This window comes from Cyprinus carpio, chromosome B8 (genome assembly GCF_018340385.1).
Source record: "Cyprinus carpio isolate SPL01 chromosome B8, ASM1834038v1, whole genome shotgun sequence".
Lineage (NCBI taxonomy): Eukaryota > Metazoa > Chordata > Actinopteri > Cypriniformes > Cyprinidae > Cyprinus > Cyprinus carpio.
The window spans coordinates 643,737-665,736 of NC_056604.1; the positions used below are offsets into that span (position 1 = coordinate 643,737).

The 22,000-nt window shown below is 41.7% G+C and overlaps 2 protein-coding genes across 2 annotated transcripts in view; both read right to left on the reverse strand.

Moving 5' to 3' along the window:
• Positions 1 to 2,692: 2,692 nt before the first annotated feature.
• Positions 2,693 to 16,844, reverse strand: LOC109094803 (protein fem-1 homolog C-like). The gene is given in 5 exon segments (XM_019108506.2): positions 2,693 to 3,820; positions 3,823 to 4,276; positions 11,128 to 11,903; positions 13,815 to 14,385; positions 16,334 to 16,844. Coding segments are annotated over 4 exon segments (1,851 nt in total). The 5' UTR covers positions 14,359 to 14,385; positions 16,334 to 16,844; the 3' UTR covers positions 2,693 to 3,743.
• A 1,691-nt stretch (positions 16,845 to 18,535) lies between these two features.
• LOC109089290 (transmembrane emp24 domain-containing protein 7) overlaps positions 18,536 to 22,000 on the reverse strand; it is a 4,282-nt gene continuing 817 nt past the window's right edge. The window contains 4 exon segments of the mRNA XM_042729167.1: positions 18,536 to 19,113; positions 19,115 to 19,135; positions 19,137 to 19,229; positions 20,101 to 20,346. Of these exon segments, the coding sequence (XP_042585101.1) occupies positions 18,988 to 19,113; positions 19,115 to 19,135; positions 19,137 to 19,229; positions 20,101 to 20,346 (486 nt within the window). The 3' untranslated portion in view covers positions 18,536 to 18,987.

Consider the following 22,000-nt stretch of genomic DNA (forward strand, 5'->3'; position numbering starts at 1 on the left):
TGCTGGACTTTCATGACTGACGGACAAACCAGCCGATATTAATAGATCTGAGTAACGAAACTAGCCCCAATGACCCGAACCTCAGAGCTCCCGCACTGGAGACACTTTTTACACTCACTCTTACGGTCACTGCACACAGAGTCCGAAATTCTCATCAGAAATTTTGGAACGTTAAAAAATAAATATGACCTCACATTGTGTCAGTGATGTTCACACACTGCCTCCGAAACTTTCATCTGTCATAAAAAAAGAAGAAAAAAAAAGATGACGTCTTCTCCCCAGCTACCACTGCAAGCTTTAAAGTAAACGGTTTTTGTCCAAACTCAACTGGTTTTACGAGAGAACGCAAATATCTTTGCAAAAGAATGCAAAAGTTTTGTGAATTTCCCCCACTAGCATGTCCCTTCAGGGCCTCTGTAGCCCGCCTGACCCACGGACTGTACGCCTGACCCGAAGGAAAACAGCAGAGCTGGAGGGTTTGTGACAGAGTGTGTGTTTGCCTGACCAGTATGTTAGTTCGTGGGAACGGTAGCAAAGCCGGAAGCTCCTGCACTGGTTTGGTTCCGATCAGATTAAAAAAACCAAGGATTATTTTGCAAAAAATTAGTTTTTTCAAAAAATTCCAAAATTCCTGAAAATTTCATCTGAAGATTGAATCTGTGTGTTTTGTCCGGCGTGAGCCAAGGATTCCAACGACTTAAGGAGCGATGTCATAGGCCTACTTTTGATCTCTGCAGCGCAGTATCCTGGGTTTCTCGTGCTGATGGAACAGAACTCCATCAGAGGGATATTTGGGATAGTAGATCTCCGTTGATGTGAGACACAATTATCTGGGAAGCGTTAATAGATGGAGCCTCTAGGGCTCCAGTACAGTCTCACAGTGAACACAGAGAAACAGAATTTGGTTGAACTTGCTGGACTGTTTCTTTATTTCTCTGGTTTTATCCTCCTGTCATCGAGTCACTGTAGAGTTTGAAACACCAAACAAATAAACCCTGTTTAATGCAGTGTCTTGAAGATCAATGCAATGCTACTTTCTTTGGGCTATTAATAAACTAACAACACACTTTGCACTAATGAGGTGAATATTTCCTGTATTTGTTGTTGTTTGATCACTGAAAAGCTAAGAGAGATGAAATCACTGTTTTCCTCTTGCACGTCTGGATTTATTAGGCTTGACTGAATAAAGTGTTAGTTTAATCAGCACTGTGATGCCGGCGTCTGAGGCGGCTAAGAGCAGGCATAATTTAGTCTTTACATAGAATTATAAACAGCTGTAAGTTGGTGTAAAGACACCTCTGGACATGCAGACAACACTCATGAAGCTCACTGCAGGTTCTCAGTAGCACATCAAGGCATCTAGAAGATCTTCACACTGACCCGAGTTACATTTTTTGACTGAAGCCAGAGTTTTAAACAGAAACCGATCCATGTGCAACATCTGCCAAAGAAATCAAAGCGCAGTGACTCTACAACGTTATCTAGGCTAAAGTACTTTTCTACAAGCTGATACTCTTCAAACTGTTTTATGGTTTCAGGAGCTGTTTCAGAGCAGCGTGTGTAAACGTCTGTCCACATCAGTGATGATCTGCTGTAACACTCACAGAAACCCGAGTGTCACGTTCATCACACTTCCATAAATACTCCAGAGGAATATCACAGCCGGGTCGAGTCTGAAGAAGGCCTGTCCGCGGTTCGTCTCCGTACCTGAGGAAGCACTGATACAGGCCTGAATCTAGGACGTATTCTGAGCGGGACATTATTCAAGGTTATTTAAAGACACCACAAAAGTAGGCTAAGTGTCACATGTCTAATCCTGAAAGAAAAACAGAGAGAAAAGTGTGTGAAAACAATCCGAGCGCGCTGATGAAAGAGCTCCCCCGTCATAAAAACAATCCGCTGAAATCCCAACTTCTACAAGATTGTGAGTCCATGCTAAAGCTTCATTAGACATACATTATTGATAAAAATGGCCAGGATTTCTCTAGAAGTGTGACAGCTAGTAAAGGGATCAACTACGGTTTTAAAAGTCTGAAGACTGTCTGGTGGCTCCAGAAGACAATGTTTAGCGCTGCAGAAACACAAACATGTAGAAACATGACAGACTCCAGGAGCTACACCGGATTAGATTATCAGTAGATTATTATTTATATTATTAGTAGATTATTAGATGGTTAAAAATAACAGATCAGAATAAAATACACAGATGAATCATTTACAGAAAATAAATGGGGTTAATTTCATTCAGACTTCAAGGAGACTTAAGTGTTGGGCTCAGAGAACTAAAGATGGTCCAACAGTGAGACGAGCGAACATCCTCGAGATCACATCCTCTCTGACTCATCAGAAAACACTCCGAGCTGCAAACTCATGGTATAGATCCAGGAAAACGAGAATAAAACACCTCCCGTCACTGTCATGTACAGCAGCCGCAAACAGAGTCACAATACACACCTCTCGAAACAAGAGTCATTTATCAGAAGATAGAGAAGCAGTTTACACACAAACATGAGAGAAAACAATAGAAAGAAGCATCGCAGTCGCTCAGTCGAGTGTAGAGTAGATGTGATTTTACTGGGGTTTACTGTCGAGGACCACCAGCTAATGATTCACTGTAAAACAGCACACAGACGAGAGGAATCCCATCACACCTGCGCTGATGGTCTGTCGAAGGAAAAACACAGACAAACACTCGAGTGCAGCAGAGGTTTATTATCAATTATGCTCTATAGACATCAACAAGCTTTATGCTATCATAATATGAATATCAAATTTCACTGCAATAAAGTGCAAGTCCTTTGACTGTACATCTGTTTCATTTACTAGTGTATTGTGCCTGTAGAAGAATCTAAAGCCCTTGAGTTCAAACCACACAAATGTAGCTAAAGCTGAACTTAAACTACGCAGAGCTGAAGATCCCATCATCATCATCATCATCATCATCACAAACGCAGAGCTGCTGATGCGGGCACTGGTTTGTACATCTGACGGTGAACTGCTAAACACCAGCACATGCTGTGCAACAACACTCGGGAGGTTTGGTTTGGGTTCAAAGATTAAACATTCGATAGAGACGTGTTTCCTCGAGCAGGCCGTTCCACCATCGGATCAGGAGACAGAGAGGAGAAGAGGACAGAAAACAGGCATTCGCATGAACACAATCCAGAAACACAGAACAGTCCCATATAACAGCCTGTGCATAGGAAGAATAAAAGCACTTATGGTATCGGCAAACATCAAGCAGGGCTGGGAAGATAAATCGATGCGTCGCGAATCGAGAAAAAATTCCGCATCGATTCTGAGATTTCCCAAATTCTTTCTCGAGTCGATTCTGAGCTTCGTTTTGAACACTGCATGCTTTATAAACAGCCGTACTCTGCTCGTCTCCAAATCCTTACACACTCGAACCTAAAACAATCATTCATTAAATTCAAAAAGGTTGAAGTGAATCACACGGGTGTTCACAGTGGGCTGTGTTTAAATTAAAGTCATTCTGAGCCCAGGTGAAATTACAGAGAGTGCTTTTCAGCTCTTCTTCATGAAAACTAGAGTAGAGCGCCGTCTGCTGTTAAAATCTACACTCAGAATCGATTCCAGAGAGAGTCGAGATGCATTCGGAAGATCTCAGAATCAGCATCGATCTATGGCCCTAATGCTGGACAGAACCGAACCCCCGCTCCGACCGTCTCTGCATGGAGGAAGCAAAGGCGATGAAGAAACGCAGCAGGGCTCGGAGCGAAGCACTATCTGTGCAGCAGCACGAAGGCCTCCAGCCGCTCGGGGATGTTCCCGCGGTACACCAGGCCGTGTTTGATGAGCGGCGCGCCGCCAGACACTGCAGCGTGGTGTGGTTGATGGGCTGGATCAGGTTCTTGGCCAGCTCCTTCTGGTCCAGCAGGTCGCAGGCCGTCTGTTTGAGGGAGTTGGTGCTGTCGAAGTGTGTGCCGCAGGAGATCAGCAGGTTCATGATGTCGGGGTGGTTGTTGGACGCAGCCACATGCAGAGGGCTGTTGTCGTCCTCGTCGCGGCAGTTCACATCAGCGCCGCACTCCAGCAGGATGGACGTGACCTGGAAGGAGGGGAACTTGCAGACGGGGTAGCGGCCCACGCAGGTGGTGTTCCTGTCCACGGCCAGGTGCAGCGGACTGAAGCCGTTCTTCCCGCAGGCCTGCAGCTTCAGGAACTTGTAGATGGTCTCCTTCTTGAAGTGGTCCTGCTCCACGGTGCACGGCACTTTCTCCAGCAGACAGATGAGGTGCAGGATGATGGACAGCACCTGTGGATCACAACGGTTTGGAACAGTGTGAGTCGACTCACTTGCGCAGAAACTCCACACATGCATCACAGAAGTAATGGCACTAATAATCGCTAATATGGACAAGAGTATCCAGTTTTCACTGAATAAAATGCAGATATAGAAACTTTAACTGATGAAACTTCGAAGACAATAAACATAAATGTGTCCCTGCAGCACAGAAGCAGTCATCAGTAGCACAGGTATATTTGTAGCAATAGACAACAATACATTGTATGGGTCACAATTATACATTTTTCTTTTATGACAAAAATCATTAGGATATTAAGTAAAGATCATGTTCCATGAAGATATTTTGTAAATATATCAAAACTTAATTTTTGATTTGTAATATGCATTGCTAAGAACTTCATTTGGACAACTTTAAAGATGATTTTCTCAATATTTAGATTTTTTTGCTCCCTCAGATTCAGATTTTCAAATAGTTGTATCTCAGACAAATATTGTCCTCCTAACAAACCATACATCAATGGAGAGATGATTTATTCAGCTTTCAGATGATAGCATTCATCTCAATTTCAAAAAAATTGACTCTTATGACTGGTTCTGTGCTCCAGGGACACATATTGTGAAAATACGGTGTAACGGTGTTCTTCAAGCAATCTTGGGTAATTTCATAAGGATCAACATATCACTGTATATAATACTATAAAATAATATGATTTCTGCCTCATTCTATGATATGAAACCATGTCTGATAACAAAAAGTTATTTCAAACACACAACTTATGTTATGAATTTAATTTGGAGAAAAAGTGTCAATAATAAATAATATCTTTGTAGGATAACAGGTTTGTAAAAGTGCTCATACACATGAAAAACTGTATCACACACACGGTACTGTAGTATATTTATTCAAGGCTCAGACAGATTTTTCTGTGCACTGTACAGTCCTGACCAAACCAGTTCCAGATTGAAAAAGGAGCTCCTCATTTAGCGAGAAACTCCTCAAGTTCATGTTGCCCCTAAATTTTCTGGTTGTGCCCCTAAAATTTTCCGTTGGGGGCCACTGTGCTCCTAGTGAAAAAAGTTAGTCTGGAGCCCTGACCAGGTTTGATTTTCTGCTTCTTTGCATCCGTAGCAAGTAGAGACGTAACGGTATGAAGATATCTTATCAGGATTATAGTGACCAACATTATCACGTTATCAGTGTTATCACGGTATTGTTAAAATGTGCTGCAGATGTTAATAAAGTACTGACACATAAATCACTTCAAGTTTTATATTTAAAAATCACCAAACAACAAATAAAATGACTTTTTGTTTGCATAATCACTAAAACAATAACATTACCAATGATTTTCGGGTTTTAAATGGTTTAATAGCATGTTGAGATATCTAATGTAAATGTTCAAATAAAGTTTAATAAAAAGGTAAACCTCACATTCCAGCCTTTAAATAAAGAAAAGGGTTAAGTGGAAATGATAATTGCTTAAATTATTATATGTATTTTATCTGCTCCATAAATAATTCTAGATTACGTATCTGAATTGTTTAAATGTGTAGAATCCACATAAGCTTGTTTTTCATCAACCGGTCAAAACTTACAGCAGGGCATGCAAATTCATCTTTTTGTCATTATTACATCTAGCCAAGATGAAAAAATGCCATCGAATCGTTTCTGAAGACAGTCAAGAACCTTCAGAGGTACATTCATATAATTAATTCATTCGTATTCGCACTCTTTTAAAATCTTCCAGCTTTTCGGCCCTGTTTTCACTCAGAACGAATCTCCTGTGCTGCTGAGCGCACGTGACACTGTTACTGAAAACTGTGCTTTATGCTGGACACTATTTATTTATCACAAGTTGCTCAAATCACAGTAATCTAATACGGTTTTAATAATAATTAAAAGATGAAACCATAATACCGTGGGGAATTTTTATCATGATTTATCGTCAGACTGGTAATCGTTACATCCCTAGTAGCAAGCATTTTGATAGGAAAGGGTGACAAATACGAAAGAATGCATACGGAAATTTGGGACTCAGTGTGCAAGGACCTTTATTCTGATCGTGGGGAGAATTTTTATCAGTATATCACAAACGATAAGATATCGCCCATCCCTCGTGCCGTTCTCCTCTGGCCAGACGAAACTAGCAGATTAATATCTGAGCGCGAGTGAAACACAGAGAAACACACGTGAGGATGTAGAAACAGACTCCAGCAGCTACACATGATTAGATCTCAGTCTGATGTTTCCAGTCTGTTTCTATGTGTAGGCTCTTCATTTACCACCTGATTTAAACACTATACAAACATAAACAATGCTTTTTGATGTTTCCACTGACTGACTTCCGCTACTGTACTGTGATGTATTACCTAACCCTAACTAGAAAATAAAAATGTAGGGCAGACGTGATTTCATCCAGCGCTTGTTGATTGGCATGTGAACATCAGAATGAAGACGGATCTGAATGATGAGTCACAAGATGATTCAAAATAAACGATCAGAATAAAATACACAGATGAATCATTTACAGTAGAAAGAAAATAAAAGGGGTTCATTTCATTCAGACTTCAAGGAGACTTAAAAGTGTTGGGTTCAGAGAACTAAAGATGGTCCAACAGGAAGATGAGGAACGACACACAGATCACACCCTCTCTCACTCATCAGTACAATTAATCATGTGATGATCATCTCGTCAGTAAAGCCGGTTCTGTGATCAGTAGTAAATCTCATCATGTGCTTTCAGATGGAGCAGCGTTTACTACACAGAGCCGTAGCTCACAGACAAGCTACGCTACATCACATTCATTATCACAGCACACTTAGTATAAACACTTAAGAAGAGCTTAGTTAACGCTCTTACACCGTGTCCTAAACTACGCAGGACGCGACAAGATCCCAGCGACTAGCAATCTGAGTCCACACCAGACGCGACAGAATCAATCAAATATCACAGCCAATCAGAAGCGTGTGTGGGCGGAGCCTATCTGGAAGCACACTGCACTCATAACGAAACAGATAAGTTTATAATCTAATTCATAAATATTAAACTTTTTAACATTATTAAATGTACATTCTGAGTGACTGACACCATCTTTGTCAAGCTTGTTGTTGGTTCGCACTGAGTTCTCAGTTTTAAACGTATACATCTGCTTACATTTTCTTCAAGATCTGAGGTAAACTATCTGTTGTTGCTTTCAGTACGGCTATTAGGTCACGCAAAATGATATTCAAACTCACATTAGACACGCTTAACTTTCAATAAAGCACATAACTACCTGAGATTATTTTCAGCAGCAACGTTGCAGAAATAGAGACCATTCCTAAAATAGAAATTTCGCATGCCGGGGCTAGTAAGGGCAAAAACTCTGATTAACATGGAAAAGATACCTTTTATCGTGTGGTGGTGTCATGTCGCGTGTAGTTAGGACATGGTGTTAGGATGATGATACACGGGACAACTTCTTGAGCGGATAAGTTTTATTTTGTGGTGGTGATACACAGAGCCCATGACAATCTGAAGTATCCAGACAGAAACGTGTTTCCTATTTTCAGTAAAGAAAGTACCCAAGCAACACTCCTCAAAAAAAGTTGCTTGGCAACATTGCTCAAAAAGTTGCCCCGTGTATCATCAGCCTTTATCAAATCGCTTGCCTCTGGCTGGTGATACACGGGGAAACTTTTTGAGCAATGTTGCCAAGCAACTTTTTTTGAGCAGTGTTGCCGAGCAACTTTGGTTATTGTTGCTGTCACTGGGCAACCAGGCCAAAGCCACTAGAAGCCAAGCCTGCAACCATTAGCTGAAGAAGCGTAACGGCTAAAGCTAACGCTAACGCTTCCGCTCTGCAGGACGTGGAAAGCAGTGCAGAGCCCGTTTAGTTTGAATGAATGTCAATGGAGAAGAGGCTTCACTACGAAAAATAAACAGCTTTTTAGAGGAAATGGCTTATCATTTCATGAATTGACAGCCTATCTGCTAATGTACAACACGTTTTACATTAAACAATACTTTTGGATTAAACTATTTTTAGATTTTACCACAAAGAAAAAAATGCTGTTTTATAATATACAGCTTACATCACTTCCCATTCATCTCTATGCAGGGCTGTGTGATATGGACAAAAAAAACCTATCGCAATTTTAATCACGATTTTGACACACACAGACCTGCTTTACTGTCATAAATGCATTCAGTGTGAATATGAAACATATTTCCAAAAGAAAACCAATTAGAGCTTTATCAAAAAGATGTGTCTCTAGAACAGACATAAGTGAAAATAATCACTAAGTAAAGGTCTAACATATGGCAAAAAATAAAGAATCTCATGTCCAGGGATTTTTCTTTGTTGCCATGTATTGGTCATGGAGCTCGTTGTAGCGGTGCCTCAGGTGTTGGAATAGATTTGTTACTCCAGGTTCACGTCTGCAGTGTGTATACAGTTTACGGTGTGTGTGTGTGGTGCAGAAGCAGAACGGACTCAGTGCTTTCACACAGGACGCGTCTGCAGTCCGCTCCTGACCAGCGCCCGTTTACCACAAACACAACATTTATTCATTACTTTGATTTCAAATCCAAACGTTGTTTGTGAAAATGCTCTTTCAGCATCGTGATTCTATTCTATCACAGTACAGTAATACAGTCTTTCATAGACATATTCACGGTTAAACTCAATAAACATAACTTTGTTCTCCTACCTCCACGATCTATTATTGCCTTGTTTATCTAAAAGTGCACTTTTCCTTGTTTTAAATCTAGCCAAAAAGCCATGTGTTGACTGTGAAACAGTAGACATTAATTATATGCATCTATTGTGTAATTACTACATTTCCGTGTCAATCCATGTTCATTTTTAACGTGAAACATTCGCTGTCACTTTAATTCAGCGTATGCAGCACAGCAGAAAGACTCGATCGCTGCGTGACTGCTGCAGATGCATCGCTCCTGGAGTATGCTGTTATTTTAATGACAGATGTCGAGAGCGCATTATTGTATCGTGAATAGACTTGTGCCGGTATTCGGTAATGCGATATATCGCGGTAATGAATATGCACGATATTGTTATTGTGGGCATTTATAAATTCTGAATAAATAATTATTTATTATATATTATTAATTATTTGGAATTTGTTTTGAGTTTTATTTTTATTTTTAACTGCTCAAAATGCACAACACCGCTGTATGCTGCTTGAAAGAAGCATGCTCTGATGTAAACAAGCACGCATGAGAAGCACATGGAGGAACACGTGAGAGACGCGCTGAATGAAAGCACATTCACTCTCTGACAGCAGATGGCGCTAAACTGCAGCCCTTACCCTGGAAAACCCATTAATAAAGCAGCTGCTACTTTCTAAACCATATTTAAATAATTTTAAGTAGCCATTCAGATTTGTGGATTTGCTATGGTGTTCATCACAGAGCCAAATACTTAAATATTTAGACTTAATAGGCTATTTATTTTCAAACTTTTTTTTTTTTTAATCTGGACTACAACATGCCCTAGATATTGTTTGAAAGTGTTCTGATTCTTTATTGTTCATTCGCACTTTACATTAGGGCTTCTTTAGTTAACAAACTGCCAATGAAAAATTCTTCTGAACATTCATTAATCTTAGGTATTCCAATATTTAATAACACATTGTTAAAATCGAAAGTTGCAACTATGTTATTTAATGAGCTAACATGAACTAAGACTTGTATTTTTTTTTAACAAAGATTAATAACTTCTATAGCAAATGTAGCTATTGCTCATTGTTTAGCTGTGCATTTACTGAATGAGCACTATGCGATGTCCGTGTTATTATTTTTTTTTTTTTTATATTTATTATTTGTAATATATAATATATAATATTATAATTTAATAATAATAATATATATATATTTATTTTATGTTAATTATTTTTATATTTTTAATATGTTTTATATTATTTTTATTTCAATTTTTAAATCATTTTCAAAGTTCTTAAATCGCTTGTTTTATTTTTGAGGTTATTTTTCTTCATGATAATTTTACTTTCTTTTATGTAAAGCACTTTGAATAGCTGGTGTACAAAATGTGCTATATAAAAAAACTTGCCTTGCCTTGAATGTTAATACATTAACGAAGGTTAACTAATGAGGTCTTATTGTAAAGTGATACCTATTGGTCTTTATAGTTCTTTTGCACTTTAATGTGTAAAACTTTTAACTTTATATATTTTTTCTGTATTGCTGTATTTTTTCTGTATTTAAATGTTCAGTTATTTTTGTTATAAGAAAAAAGTTATTTAACCTGTTATACTGTATTATGACCACTTTTTTGAAACTAAATTTCAATACCGTGATAATACCGTATACCGTGACAAAACATTATCAATTAATCGCAACAGGAAAATTTGATACCGGCATATCCCTAATCGTGAAAGCACATTAATATAATGCGCGAGCACGAATCTCTCCACTTCATTTCGATTTGGATCAATCGCACTGCCCTATTCCTATGGTGTCTGTAAACTGTGCTTGAGTGTCGCATAACTCTGACTGAAATTCAGTGATAGCAAGGCTGTAATGTGATTGGTTATTATCACCCACGTGATCCAAGTTAGCCGTTACGCTTTCTCCAATACTAAGTTATACAGACCCTGTCATCTCCGACGGTAAGGTAATCTCTGACCAGGTGATACTCAGGGCCCATGAGCAATCTTAAGTGCCAAGATAGAAATTTGTTACCCATTCTTAGTGGGAAAGTGCCCAAGCAACACTGCTCAAAAAGAGTTGCCCTATGTATCATCAGCTTTAGGGGTTTTTCCCCCTCAGGGATACCCTTAAGACAAAACTTCAGGACTTTCATGCAACCGGGCACAGAAAAACAAGAGAATAAAGCACCTTGCTGAGCTGCGCTGGGTCCGGGCCGGGCTGCGGCTGCTTGATGGCGCGCTCGATCTCCAGCACGCTCTTGCTGAGGATCTCCATCAGCTCCTGGAAGGACACGGAGGTCCCCAGCAGACCCTTGGCTCGGTCCTGCAGCATGAAGGAGAAGAGCTCGGCGAAGGACAGCAGGCTGCTGGCCGTCATGGGGCTGAGCGCGTCCAGGTTGCTCTGCTGCATGTCCAGAGCGTACTTCCACAGCTTGATGCAGCGCTCGAAGTTGCCCGAGTCGGCGTAGACGGCCCCGCGGTAGCGGATGTAGTAGGACGTGTCCGGGTGCGAGGGCCCGAGGATGCGCTCTCGGATCAGCAGCGCCTGCATGCGCATGTCGTCGGGGTCAGCGATCAGGCTGTCCAGCTCCTCGAACGTGTTCACCTCCCTGCTGTAATCGTAGGCCGGCGCCAGCTGCTTGGGCTCGTCCTTCAGGAGCACGTGGTTGGGGTCGCTGTGCCGCAGATCCATGGCTCTCTTCCAGTACTTCAGCGCTCCCAGCAGGTCTCTCTTCTTATCCACGAACGTGGCCCCCAGCAGCTCCAGAGCATTGATGCGCTCCGTTCTGCTCGTCTGAGGGTGCTGCGTCAGGAAATCCACGATGTTGGTGTGTCCCGTCACGCTGGCCGAGAGCAGCGGCGTCATCCCGTAACCGTCCTTCTCCATAGTGGAGCCGTACTTCAGCAGCATCTTCATGATCTCCAGGCTCCCGGACTCAGCGCAGTCGTGTAGAGCCGTGTTACCCGAGACAAAGAGCACACAGAACACAAGTCATCAGAGATGCATCGCTGAATATCACAGACATACTCCAGTCACTGAAGAGAAACAGAAGCGGTGTTAGAACACAGTCTAACCAAAAATTATTCAGACACCTGATCTAAGTTTTATTAGCGGGTGCAGGACACTGTAGTTCATGTAAGTGAGGACAGCAAAATAAAGAAGACTGCGACATATAACCAAAACTTCTTCATACAGTGAAGAATACAAAACTGATAAAGATTTGGAACCAAAAATTATTCAGACACTTAGACCTGATCATGTTTTGCTTTAGTGTTTTTTCTTTAATTGCTAATGTGACTGTTTTTACACCACAGACTGAACAAAATTAAGCATTTCTTGGTAATTAGTTGAGCTAAATTAGTTCTTAAATTGTGTATTAAATTTAACAGCTGACAGCTATTCAGCTGAATTCATTACATACCTTTCTATCAACGTTTCTGACATTATCAAGATGAATTTATTCTGACACAGTTTAACTCTGAGTTCTTCTCATATTTTATTACCATTTTCTAAACTATAGCCAATAAACTGTGATATAATGTGATACATGTTGAAGGCGTCTGAATAAGTTTTGGTTTGACTGTATATTTATTCGTGCAGCACTAGTGGAACCAAACAGAGGTGTTTGAATCTGAAATACTTTCACAGTTCTGTCGGCTGATGAAAGAAATGACACGCGTGACGTGAACTATTGTCTGCTATCACACTGAATCCACACTGAACTGACTAGAGCTGAATAACAACATTGCTGCCTCTCACAGAACTTGCTTCTAAATCCATTGATCTGAACTGAGTCAACACTGAACTAACCTGATCTGAACAATGACTTTACAACAGAATCTGAACTGAAACCCAGCTGAGTGTCCATTATTGATTCCTCTTGATCTCTGTGAAGCTGCTTGGACCCAATCTGTTTTGTATAAAGCGGTCTCTCACAGACCTCGTCCTGGATTGTGGCCAGCTGCTGGAACGACCTGCCGATCTCAATCTGAGTCTTTAGCCATTTTCACCATCACCTGACCAGTTAATATTAGCACTTACCTATTCTATTCTATTCTATTAGGCCTAATTTATTTATTTAAAATAACAGTATGTGCACAGGCTCGACTACCTGAGACACAGCACCTGTGTATTGTTGCTCTCTCGTTGGTCTGATTCACTTTGGATAGAAGAGTCTGCTAAATGAATAAATGTAAATGTATTTACACACTGTTTAATGCAAGACATAATGCATTTAACTTGCAATTACAAATGCATAAATAATGTTTTGATATTAATCATAAAACGTTGAATAGATACTTTAAATGTGAAATTAAAACCACCAGTAGATGGCAGCAAGTCACTTAATTAGTGAATCATTTCAATTGAAGCGAATCATTTAAACGGTTGATTCATTCAGAAACTGTTCCTCAGAGACACAGAACAGTGCTGTGGCTGTGTTTGGAATTATTGGCACAAACACAGGAAATATAGTGTTTATAATGTAAGATTCTTAATGAACTTCTTGTTTATTGAACTGTTGTAAAAAAATCAATATCACTTGTAATCATGGTAATTTTTGGAGAAAAAAACATCACTTCATGTAAAATTGATTAACTATTCTATATAAAGTGGTATAAACTCACACATTTTCTGTCCTCATGTCTTGAATTTGAGATCATTCTGAATGTATGTTGATAGACTGAATCATGCAGTGAAAGAACACACTCTCGCACCAGTCTAGACTTCATCACGTCATGTACGCGCGCGCTCTGTAGGTGTGTTTTGAATGGTTTTTGCAACACACTCGATAATGTCAAATCGCACATCATTAAAACAACAAGTGCAATATTATCACTGATGATATATACTGTATTGCACATCCCTAGTCTCACCTTTCACGCTTTTCCGGTTGACGTCGGCTCCTTTCTCCAGCAGGTACTGTGCGATCTCCTTGTGTCCTTTATAACATGATATCATGAGGCAGGTGTGTCCGTGCCTGTTGGCCACTTCCAGATCCGCTTTGTGCTCCACCAGGTACCTGACGATATCCAGGTGTCCGTCGAAGCAGGCGGCTCTGAGCGGGGTGGAGTTGGTGAGAGTCGTGTTGTTCACAGAGGCGCCGTGTCCCAGCAGAGACTGCACGACTTTCAGGTGTCCGGCGGCCGAGGCGGCCCACAGCGGCGGCGCTCCCTCGATGATCTCGCCGTCGAAGTTCACCGAGCCCCCGACCTCCACAGGCGCGCAGCAGCACTCGATCAGGTACTCCAGCAGCTCCAGGTGACCGTACCGCGCCGCCATGAGTAACGGCGTCGCTCCGTTGGTCTTCTCCGCCATCAGCTTCATGACGTCGTGATCGTTCTTGTTCTCTAAGAGTTTCTGGAGGAGTCTCAGTTTGCCGTCTCGGGCGGCGTTGAAAACAGCAGTTTTTAAATCCATGGCATAGGGTTGCCCTGCGGCTCCGTCCTACAAACAACAAGATCAGACGCATACATTCTCATGCTTTCAATACAAGCTTCAACTGTAGGGATGCAACGAAGCAGTATGAGATATATCATAAAAATAAGTGATGGTTCAAGACGGCGGAGATGTTAAACGAACTGCGATACAATTGAGGTTTTTATTAATCTGTTTATATGAATGAACTGACCGTCGTCAGAAAGTTTAGATGCTGTTTTCTTTTTATCTTGTCTCTACATCATAAATATTAAAGCACTGTTTGTTAGCTTTGTTTTCACCGGTAATCAAGGAAACACTGTATCACTGCAGGTCTATGAGCGCCACCTGCTGTCAGAGAGTGCATCTGCGTCTCATTCAGCTCGTCTGCTGATAGTCTGCACTCAGAGAGGTGATCTGATCATCATCAGTCTGTCTGGAGTCACATGAAGAAACAGAACAAACTGAGACAGACTCAATCCAGAAGAACTGTGTCTCCGAGACGCTTCAAGAAACCTTCCTGAAAGCTCCTGAGAAACTCTGCTCAAGTGCACCGAGGACAAAACCTGCTCTAAACACAGAGCATGCTCCACCAAATGATGATTTCATTCAGTTCATAGAAGATAATTGATACAGAAAATCTATTTATGACATTATTATTGACAGCATCCTCATTTTACAGCTTAAAGTGCCTAAAATTTCATAGCTCTGTATCTTTGCAGGAGGTTTCTTGAAGCGTCTCGGAGACACAGTTCTTCTGGATTGAGTCTGTCTCAGTGTGTTCTGTTTCTTCATGTGACTCCAGACAGACTGATGATGATCAGATCACATCTCTGTGTGCAGCACAAACACCTCACTGCAGTATTAACATTAACTGATATTTCCTTCTGACACACTACAGCAGAAGATAGAGATAACTGACTTCAAACCAGTTTTAGCTGCTGATAATACTAGTGTTTTAATGATTTTGTATTACTTAAGTTGATGTGGGATTTAAGTTTAGTTATTTGACATTTTAATTTCACAAAGAAGCATTTAGTCTAAGAAATAATAATAGGGCGCCTTTTCACTTATAATTTGTCTTAAGTCTCTTTTTTTAATAAATGTGAACATATAGTGAAATCCCTTCCATGAATCGTCTCCCATCATGAGAAGGGTTAAACTGTTTTTGTGAAAGGTTCCCTCGTGTCTCTTCAAACACACAGTCTTCACAAGAGCTCAGTTTTTAAACAATATCCTGACTTTCACACACTAAGAGCACTCGGAGCCGTGATATATCTTCAGAGGACGGTGGATATATTAAGGTTTAAGATGTTCTTCAGTATGCTCCGCCGAAGCGGCTGAGTAAGTGATGATGACACACTTCACCTCGAACACCTCGAACAGGTCAGTGAGCAATCTAACCAGAGGCCTACTGCATTAACTGCTTACACTAGTCCTAAAATCATAAAAAGATCTATTCTGAATCTGAAAGTATCAGTGGGTTAACTGCTAGTTAGTTAAACCAGTTCTTCAGACCCAGTAGTTATGTTTCCGCACCTGACCCTGATGAGACGGTCAGCTGTGTGTGTAATATTCAGCATGTTTTGATCCAGGAGTGTTTTGTGTTATTCTTACAGTACTTACAGTAGATGTTGTCACGTGATCAGAAACATGAAACTAGCACAGCTTTCTTTGTATATAATCACCCTACTATATATTCATTATAATGACGATCAGTCATAAGGTTTAGAGTTATTATTTGTACAGATATCTGTCCGATCACTATCAAGTATATTATTATTATGATGATGATGATGATGATGAGTGCTCGCTGCTCGAGGCGGTGTTGACATCAGCACGGCTCTCTCAGAGTCAGCATCGCAGGTGTTTCTGGTCAGATTTACAGCACGGTTTAACCCCTTCTCTCCCGTCACAGAGTCGTTATCGTGTCGTGTTCTGTCGTTAAGTAGCGCGTCAGACCGAAGGCCGCACTCACCGCCAGCGCGATTGTGTCCGGTAACAGCCGTTTATTCCGGTTGAAGGACAGGTCCACAGGCACACAGACTGAGACGGTAGCGTTACTTTAGCTCATACCGAGTCCAGATAATATATAACGATAAAAATAGCGCGTCGCTGCGGATCTTCCCTCCCCCGCTTCCTGTAACATCGAGGTCCTCCTCATTAAACACAATCGATCGGTGTTTCACGAGCTCCAGAGCCTCACGAATCCGACATTATGCTGCTTTTAAGTCCATTTCTCGGTTCTGTTGGTACTGTTCGGATCTCGACGAGCGCTGCTCCGCGGATGGGTTCCAGTCAGTAACAGCGGCCCGAGGGTTCCGCCCCGTCGCGAGTGATTGACAGCCAGGCGGACCAATCACGGCGTCGCTCAAAGGTTTTCCATTTAAAGGTAAACGAAGAGAGTCACGACGCGAGCGCTTTTAATAACGCGGGCGCGTGAGGAGCGAACGGAACGATTCTCTGAGATTGATGAAAGAGTCCGGTGTTTAACTCCTCAGTGAGCCTCGAAGAAACCGATTCAGAGAATTAAACGAGGCGTTAAAGATGAATCTTCATCAGGTTTGCCCGTTCACTGCAGTATTGGTGTTCGCTAACAGCGCCCGCTAGAGGCCAGACTGATGGACAATATACTGTAATAATATTGTGCAGTGCGTCTTGATATTCTGGTCATTTTTTCCCAAGCACATTTTACCAATTCCAAATCACATCGATCTTAATAACTACTATTGATTTTGTGTTTAATCATGTATAAGTAATATATAATTGTTAACAAGGGCTGGATAGGCTAAAAGAGTCATTCCTGGGATTAGATGCCTTTTGTGTCCCCAGTCAAGATATTATCAGCTTAACATTTCAACAACATCAATTTTAAAGTTGTCATTAAAAAACAGCTTTTGAACTTTAAGCATATTTAAGTTTGTATTTATAATTCTAAACATTTTACAGCATTTTAAACCAGCAAATATGATGAACACAACACTTAATATGAGTGATTAAAAAAAATAAAAAGATTTTTCACCTTGTTTGGTATATCAGTAATAGTTTTCTTTGATGTATATATATTTTCCAAGTATTAAATTCATTAAAAACAACACAAAAATAATAATAAAGATTTTTATCTTGTCCCTCAAATTATTATCCACCCTGTTATATTCGACTACTGGTGCTTTAAATGAAAGTTGGAAAAAAGGAATAAATATCTTATCAAACAGCTGACATAATTTCCTTGAAGGGAAAACAGCTGGGGACGGTGGATGAGAGACTGTTTTATTAATTGTCTGTTTTTGCATATTTTATCTTTCCAATCTGATGAGGTCAACTTCAACATGTCCACCCTGTTTAGAGGAATATGATTTTTTTTATTTTTTTTTATAAAAGTTCCATTAAAAAAAAACCGTCCAATTTTTTGTTTGACAGATCTTCTGTGTTAGCTCAGGCTTAGTGTAAAGGCTGATTTTAGGTCAAGATTTCCTCCCTGTTAAAGTCAAAAGGCTGGACATGTTTAGTGATAGTGACAGCAACTGATGTTTAAGTTGAAGAAGTGGTGTATTTAAGCTTTTTTAAATTTTACATATTCATAAATATTTAAAATTATTGTTCATTTGTCGATAACAGGGTGGACATTTTTGGTCCTCCTCCTCATTTAATTTGGCTCATAATTGCTTGAATTTATATACATAAGGTTGTATATACCACATATTTATATGACAAAATTATTTTCACGTTTTACAGCTCCCTATTATGATTACACAATTTTTTTTTTTTTTTTTAAGTGTTAATATCCAAAAGGCACAGAATCCCAGGAATGAACCAAAAAATGCCTTACTCAGGTGTGCATAATAAAGCAGGCCTTCTTTTACAGGTAAAATGCGCCTCAAAAGAACTCACTCAATTTTTCTGCTTGCTACTTGTTTTGTGCATGCTTTGCCAGTGTTGTATGTAAGCAAAATCATGCCAGTAAAGTACTTTAAAAAAGAAATTGGATTTATTATGCATCATTGATTTCACGTTTCTGCTTTATTTTCTTAGAACTGTGGGAACTGTACAAAGAAAACATTTGCTTTCATGCTAAATGCAAATGAATCTTAGTTTTCTCTTCTTGCATCTTAAAATAAATTATACTTGACAAGATGTGCACTTGAAAAGGACTGTAGGTTTTATGAAGAAGAGTCTTTGAGAAGTTCCTCCAGACATTTATTAACCAATTCAAACAAGAAATCAATGCACCGCTAAAAAAGAAAAAAAAAAGAAACACCTAATAAAAATAAAAACACACCAATTACACCAATGCCATGAAAAGAAAAAGATGACAAGGAAACATTTGCAAGGATGCCTGTTTTTTTACAACATAAAGCTCTCTAGGTTTCAAACATGAAGATTGAACAAGTGATGATGATGATGATGATGATGATACAATCAGACGAGTGTCAAGCAGGTCTACAGTGTCTGTACATCCTTTAACATTCACATACATGTAAAGAGTCAACACACAGCCACAAAATAAATAAAGCAGCGCTGAAATATTCTGCTGGATATGAGCTGAGGATCACACACAGGACTACAGAAAACAAGCTCAAGGCGTTTGTTTAAATAACTCATATTTGTATAAAAGCCCAGTGTGAGGAGGAGTTACGAGCCCACGCGTGTTGTAGTGGTTTTCTTGTCTGAGAAGAAGCTCCTGAGAAGAACCACCTGACTGATGCTGACCACCAGCAGGATGAAGGCCTCTCCGATGGACCAGAAGGCCACTCTGGTGGTTCAGATCCTCCGCTCGGCTGCCTGCGGCCCTGAGCCTCTCGCAGACGGAAGTGTGTCTGATAGTCGATCACGGACTTCAGCGCCTCGTGAATGGAGACGCAGGCGGATTCCATCTGAAACAAAACAGCATCAGACGCGGTCTCAGCAGCTGCTGCTTACTTAAAGCTGACTCATAGTGGCCAAAATCATTAAAACACTAGTATTATCAGCAGCTAAAACTGGTTTGAAGTCAGTTGTTTCTATCTTCTGCTGTAGTGTGTCAGAAGGAAATATCAGTTAATGTTAATACTGCAGTGAGGTGTTTGTGCTGCACACAGAGATGTGATCTGATCAGCATCAGTCTGTCTGGAGTCACATGAAGAAACAGAACAAACTGAGACAGACTCAATCCAGAAGAACTGTGTCTCCGAGACGCTTCAAGAAACCTTCCTGCAAAGCTACAGGGCTGTTAACAGTTTTAGGCACTTTAAGCTGTAAAATGAGGATGCTGTCAATAATAATGTCATAAATAGGTTTTTTGTATCAATTAACTTCTATTAACTGAATGAAATCATCATTTGGTGGAGCATGCTCTGTGTTTAGAGCAGGTTTTGTCTTCGGTGCACTTGAGCAGAGTTTCTCAGGAGCTTTGCAGGAAGGTTTCTTGAAGCGTCTCGGAGACACAGTTCTTCTGGATGAGAGTCTGTCTCAGTTTGTTCTGTTTCTTCATGTGACTCCAGACAGACTGATGATGATCAGATCACATCTCTGTGTGCAGCACAAACACCTCACTGCATTATTAACATTAACTGATATTTCTTACTGACACACTACAGCAGAAGATAGAAACAACTGACTTAAAACCAGTTTTATCTGCTGATAATACTAGTGCTCTAATGATTTTGGCATTCAATAACACATGCTAAATAAATGTTCCTCTGCCAGATGATGACTGAAAACACAGATCTGATCAGAAATGCTAATCCAGTGAAGGTAACTCATCACCTGTGTTAAAGCCGTCACTCGGTTCTCGCTGGGGAAAAGCGGAGGGTCGTCGCCGACTTGAAAGTCGAAGTACACGGTCTTGTGTGTGAAGGTGGAGAACTCGTTGCTGAAGCAGAACTTGAACGTGCCGTTTCTGGAGGCGGTGAAGGTGAAGCTGTCGTACTGCTTCTTCATCTCTTTATAGAGGACCGTCCCGTCCGGATCCTCCAGACGACAGTCCACATCATAGTGACCGCCAGTGACCACCTGCAGAGAGAGGCACAGCGACGCGTCACACCACAGACGACTCCACGCTCACATCTCCTGAAGGTGTGACTGCTAAACTTGCTCTGAGCTTTCTGGAAAACTCCCTTAATTACCCTTCATTTGTGGAAGACCTTTTAAGACCACAAAAAACCCTTGCTAAGATGTAGGTTCAATAACAAGATCACTTCTAACGCTATTACTATTAGTATTCTTTCATATGGTTCATTTAAAAACACTGATCTCTGCCACTCCAGTGACTCCAGAGCAGCTGCAGCACCATCATCTCAGCATTCAGCATCAGACGCTCTGCTCTAACTCCACGCCGTCGCTCAGCTCTAACTCCACGCAGACGCTCTGCTCTAACTCCACGCCGTCGCTCAGCTCTACGCTCCGCTCTGCTCTAACTCCACGCAGACGCTCTGCTCTAACTCCACGCAGTCGCTCTGCTCTAACTCCACGCCGTCGCTCTGCTCTAACTCCACGCCGTTGCTCTGCTCTAACTCCACGCAGACGCTCTGCTCTGCTCTAACTCCACGCCGTCGCTCTGCTCTAACTCCACGCAGTCGCTCTGCTCTAACTCCACACCGTCGCTCTGCTCTAACTCCACGCAGACGCTCTGCTCTAACTCCACGCCGTCGCTCTGCTCTAACTCCACGCAGACGCTCTGCTCTAACTCCACGCAGACGCTCTGCTCTAACTCCACGCCGTCGCTCTGCTCTAACTCCACGCAGACGCTCTGCTCTAACTCCACGCCGTCGCTCTGCTCTAACTCCACGCAGACGCTCTGCTCTAACTCCACGCAGACGCTCTGCTCTAACTCCACGCAGTCGCTCTGCTCTAACTCCACGCCGTCGCTCTGCTCTAACTCCACGCAGACGCTCTGCTCTCACTCTACGCAGACGCTCTGCTCTAACTCCACGCAGACGCTCTGCTCTAACTCCACGCAGACGCTCTGCTCTAACTCCACGCAGACGCTCTGCTCTAACTCTACGCAGACGCTCTGCTCTAACTCCACGCAGACGCTCTGCTCTAACTCCACGCAGACGCTCTGCTCTAACTCCACGCCGACGCTCTGCTCTAACTCTACGCAGACGCTCTGCTCTAACTCTACGCAGACGCTCTGCTCTAACTCTACGCAGACGCTCTGCTCTAACTCTACGCAGACGCTCTGCTCTAACTCCACGCAGACGCTCTGCTCTAACTCCACGCAGACGCTCTGCTCTAACTCCACGCAGACGCTCTTCTCTAACTCTACGCAGTCGCTCTGCTCTAACTCTACGCAGTCGCTCTGCTCTAACTCCACGCAGTCGCTCTGCTCTAACTCCACACAGCAGACGCTCTGCTCTAACTCCACGCAGACGCTCTTCTCTAACTCTACACGCCGTCGCTCTGCGCTCTAACTCTACGCCGACGCTCTGCTCTAACTCCACGCCGTCGCTCTGCTCTAACCCACACAGACGCTCTGCTCTAACTCTACGCCGTCGCTCTGCTCTAACTCCACACAGACGCTCTGCTCTAACTCTACGCCGTCGCTCTGCTCTAACTCCACGCAGACGCTCTGCTCTAACTCCACGCCGTCGCTCTTCTCTAACTCTACGCCGTCGCTCTGCTCTAACTCTACGCAGTCGCTCTGTTCTAACTCCACACAGACGCT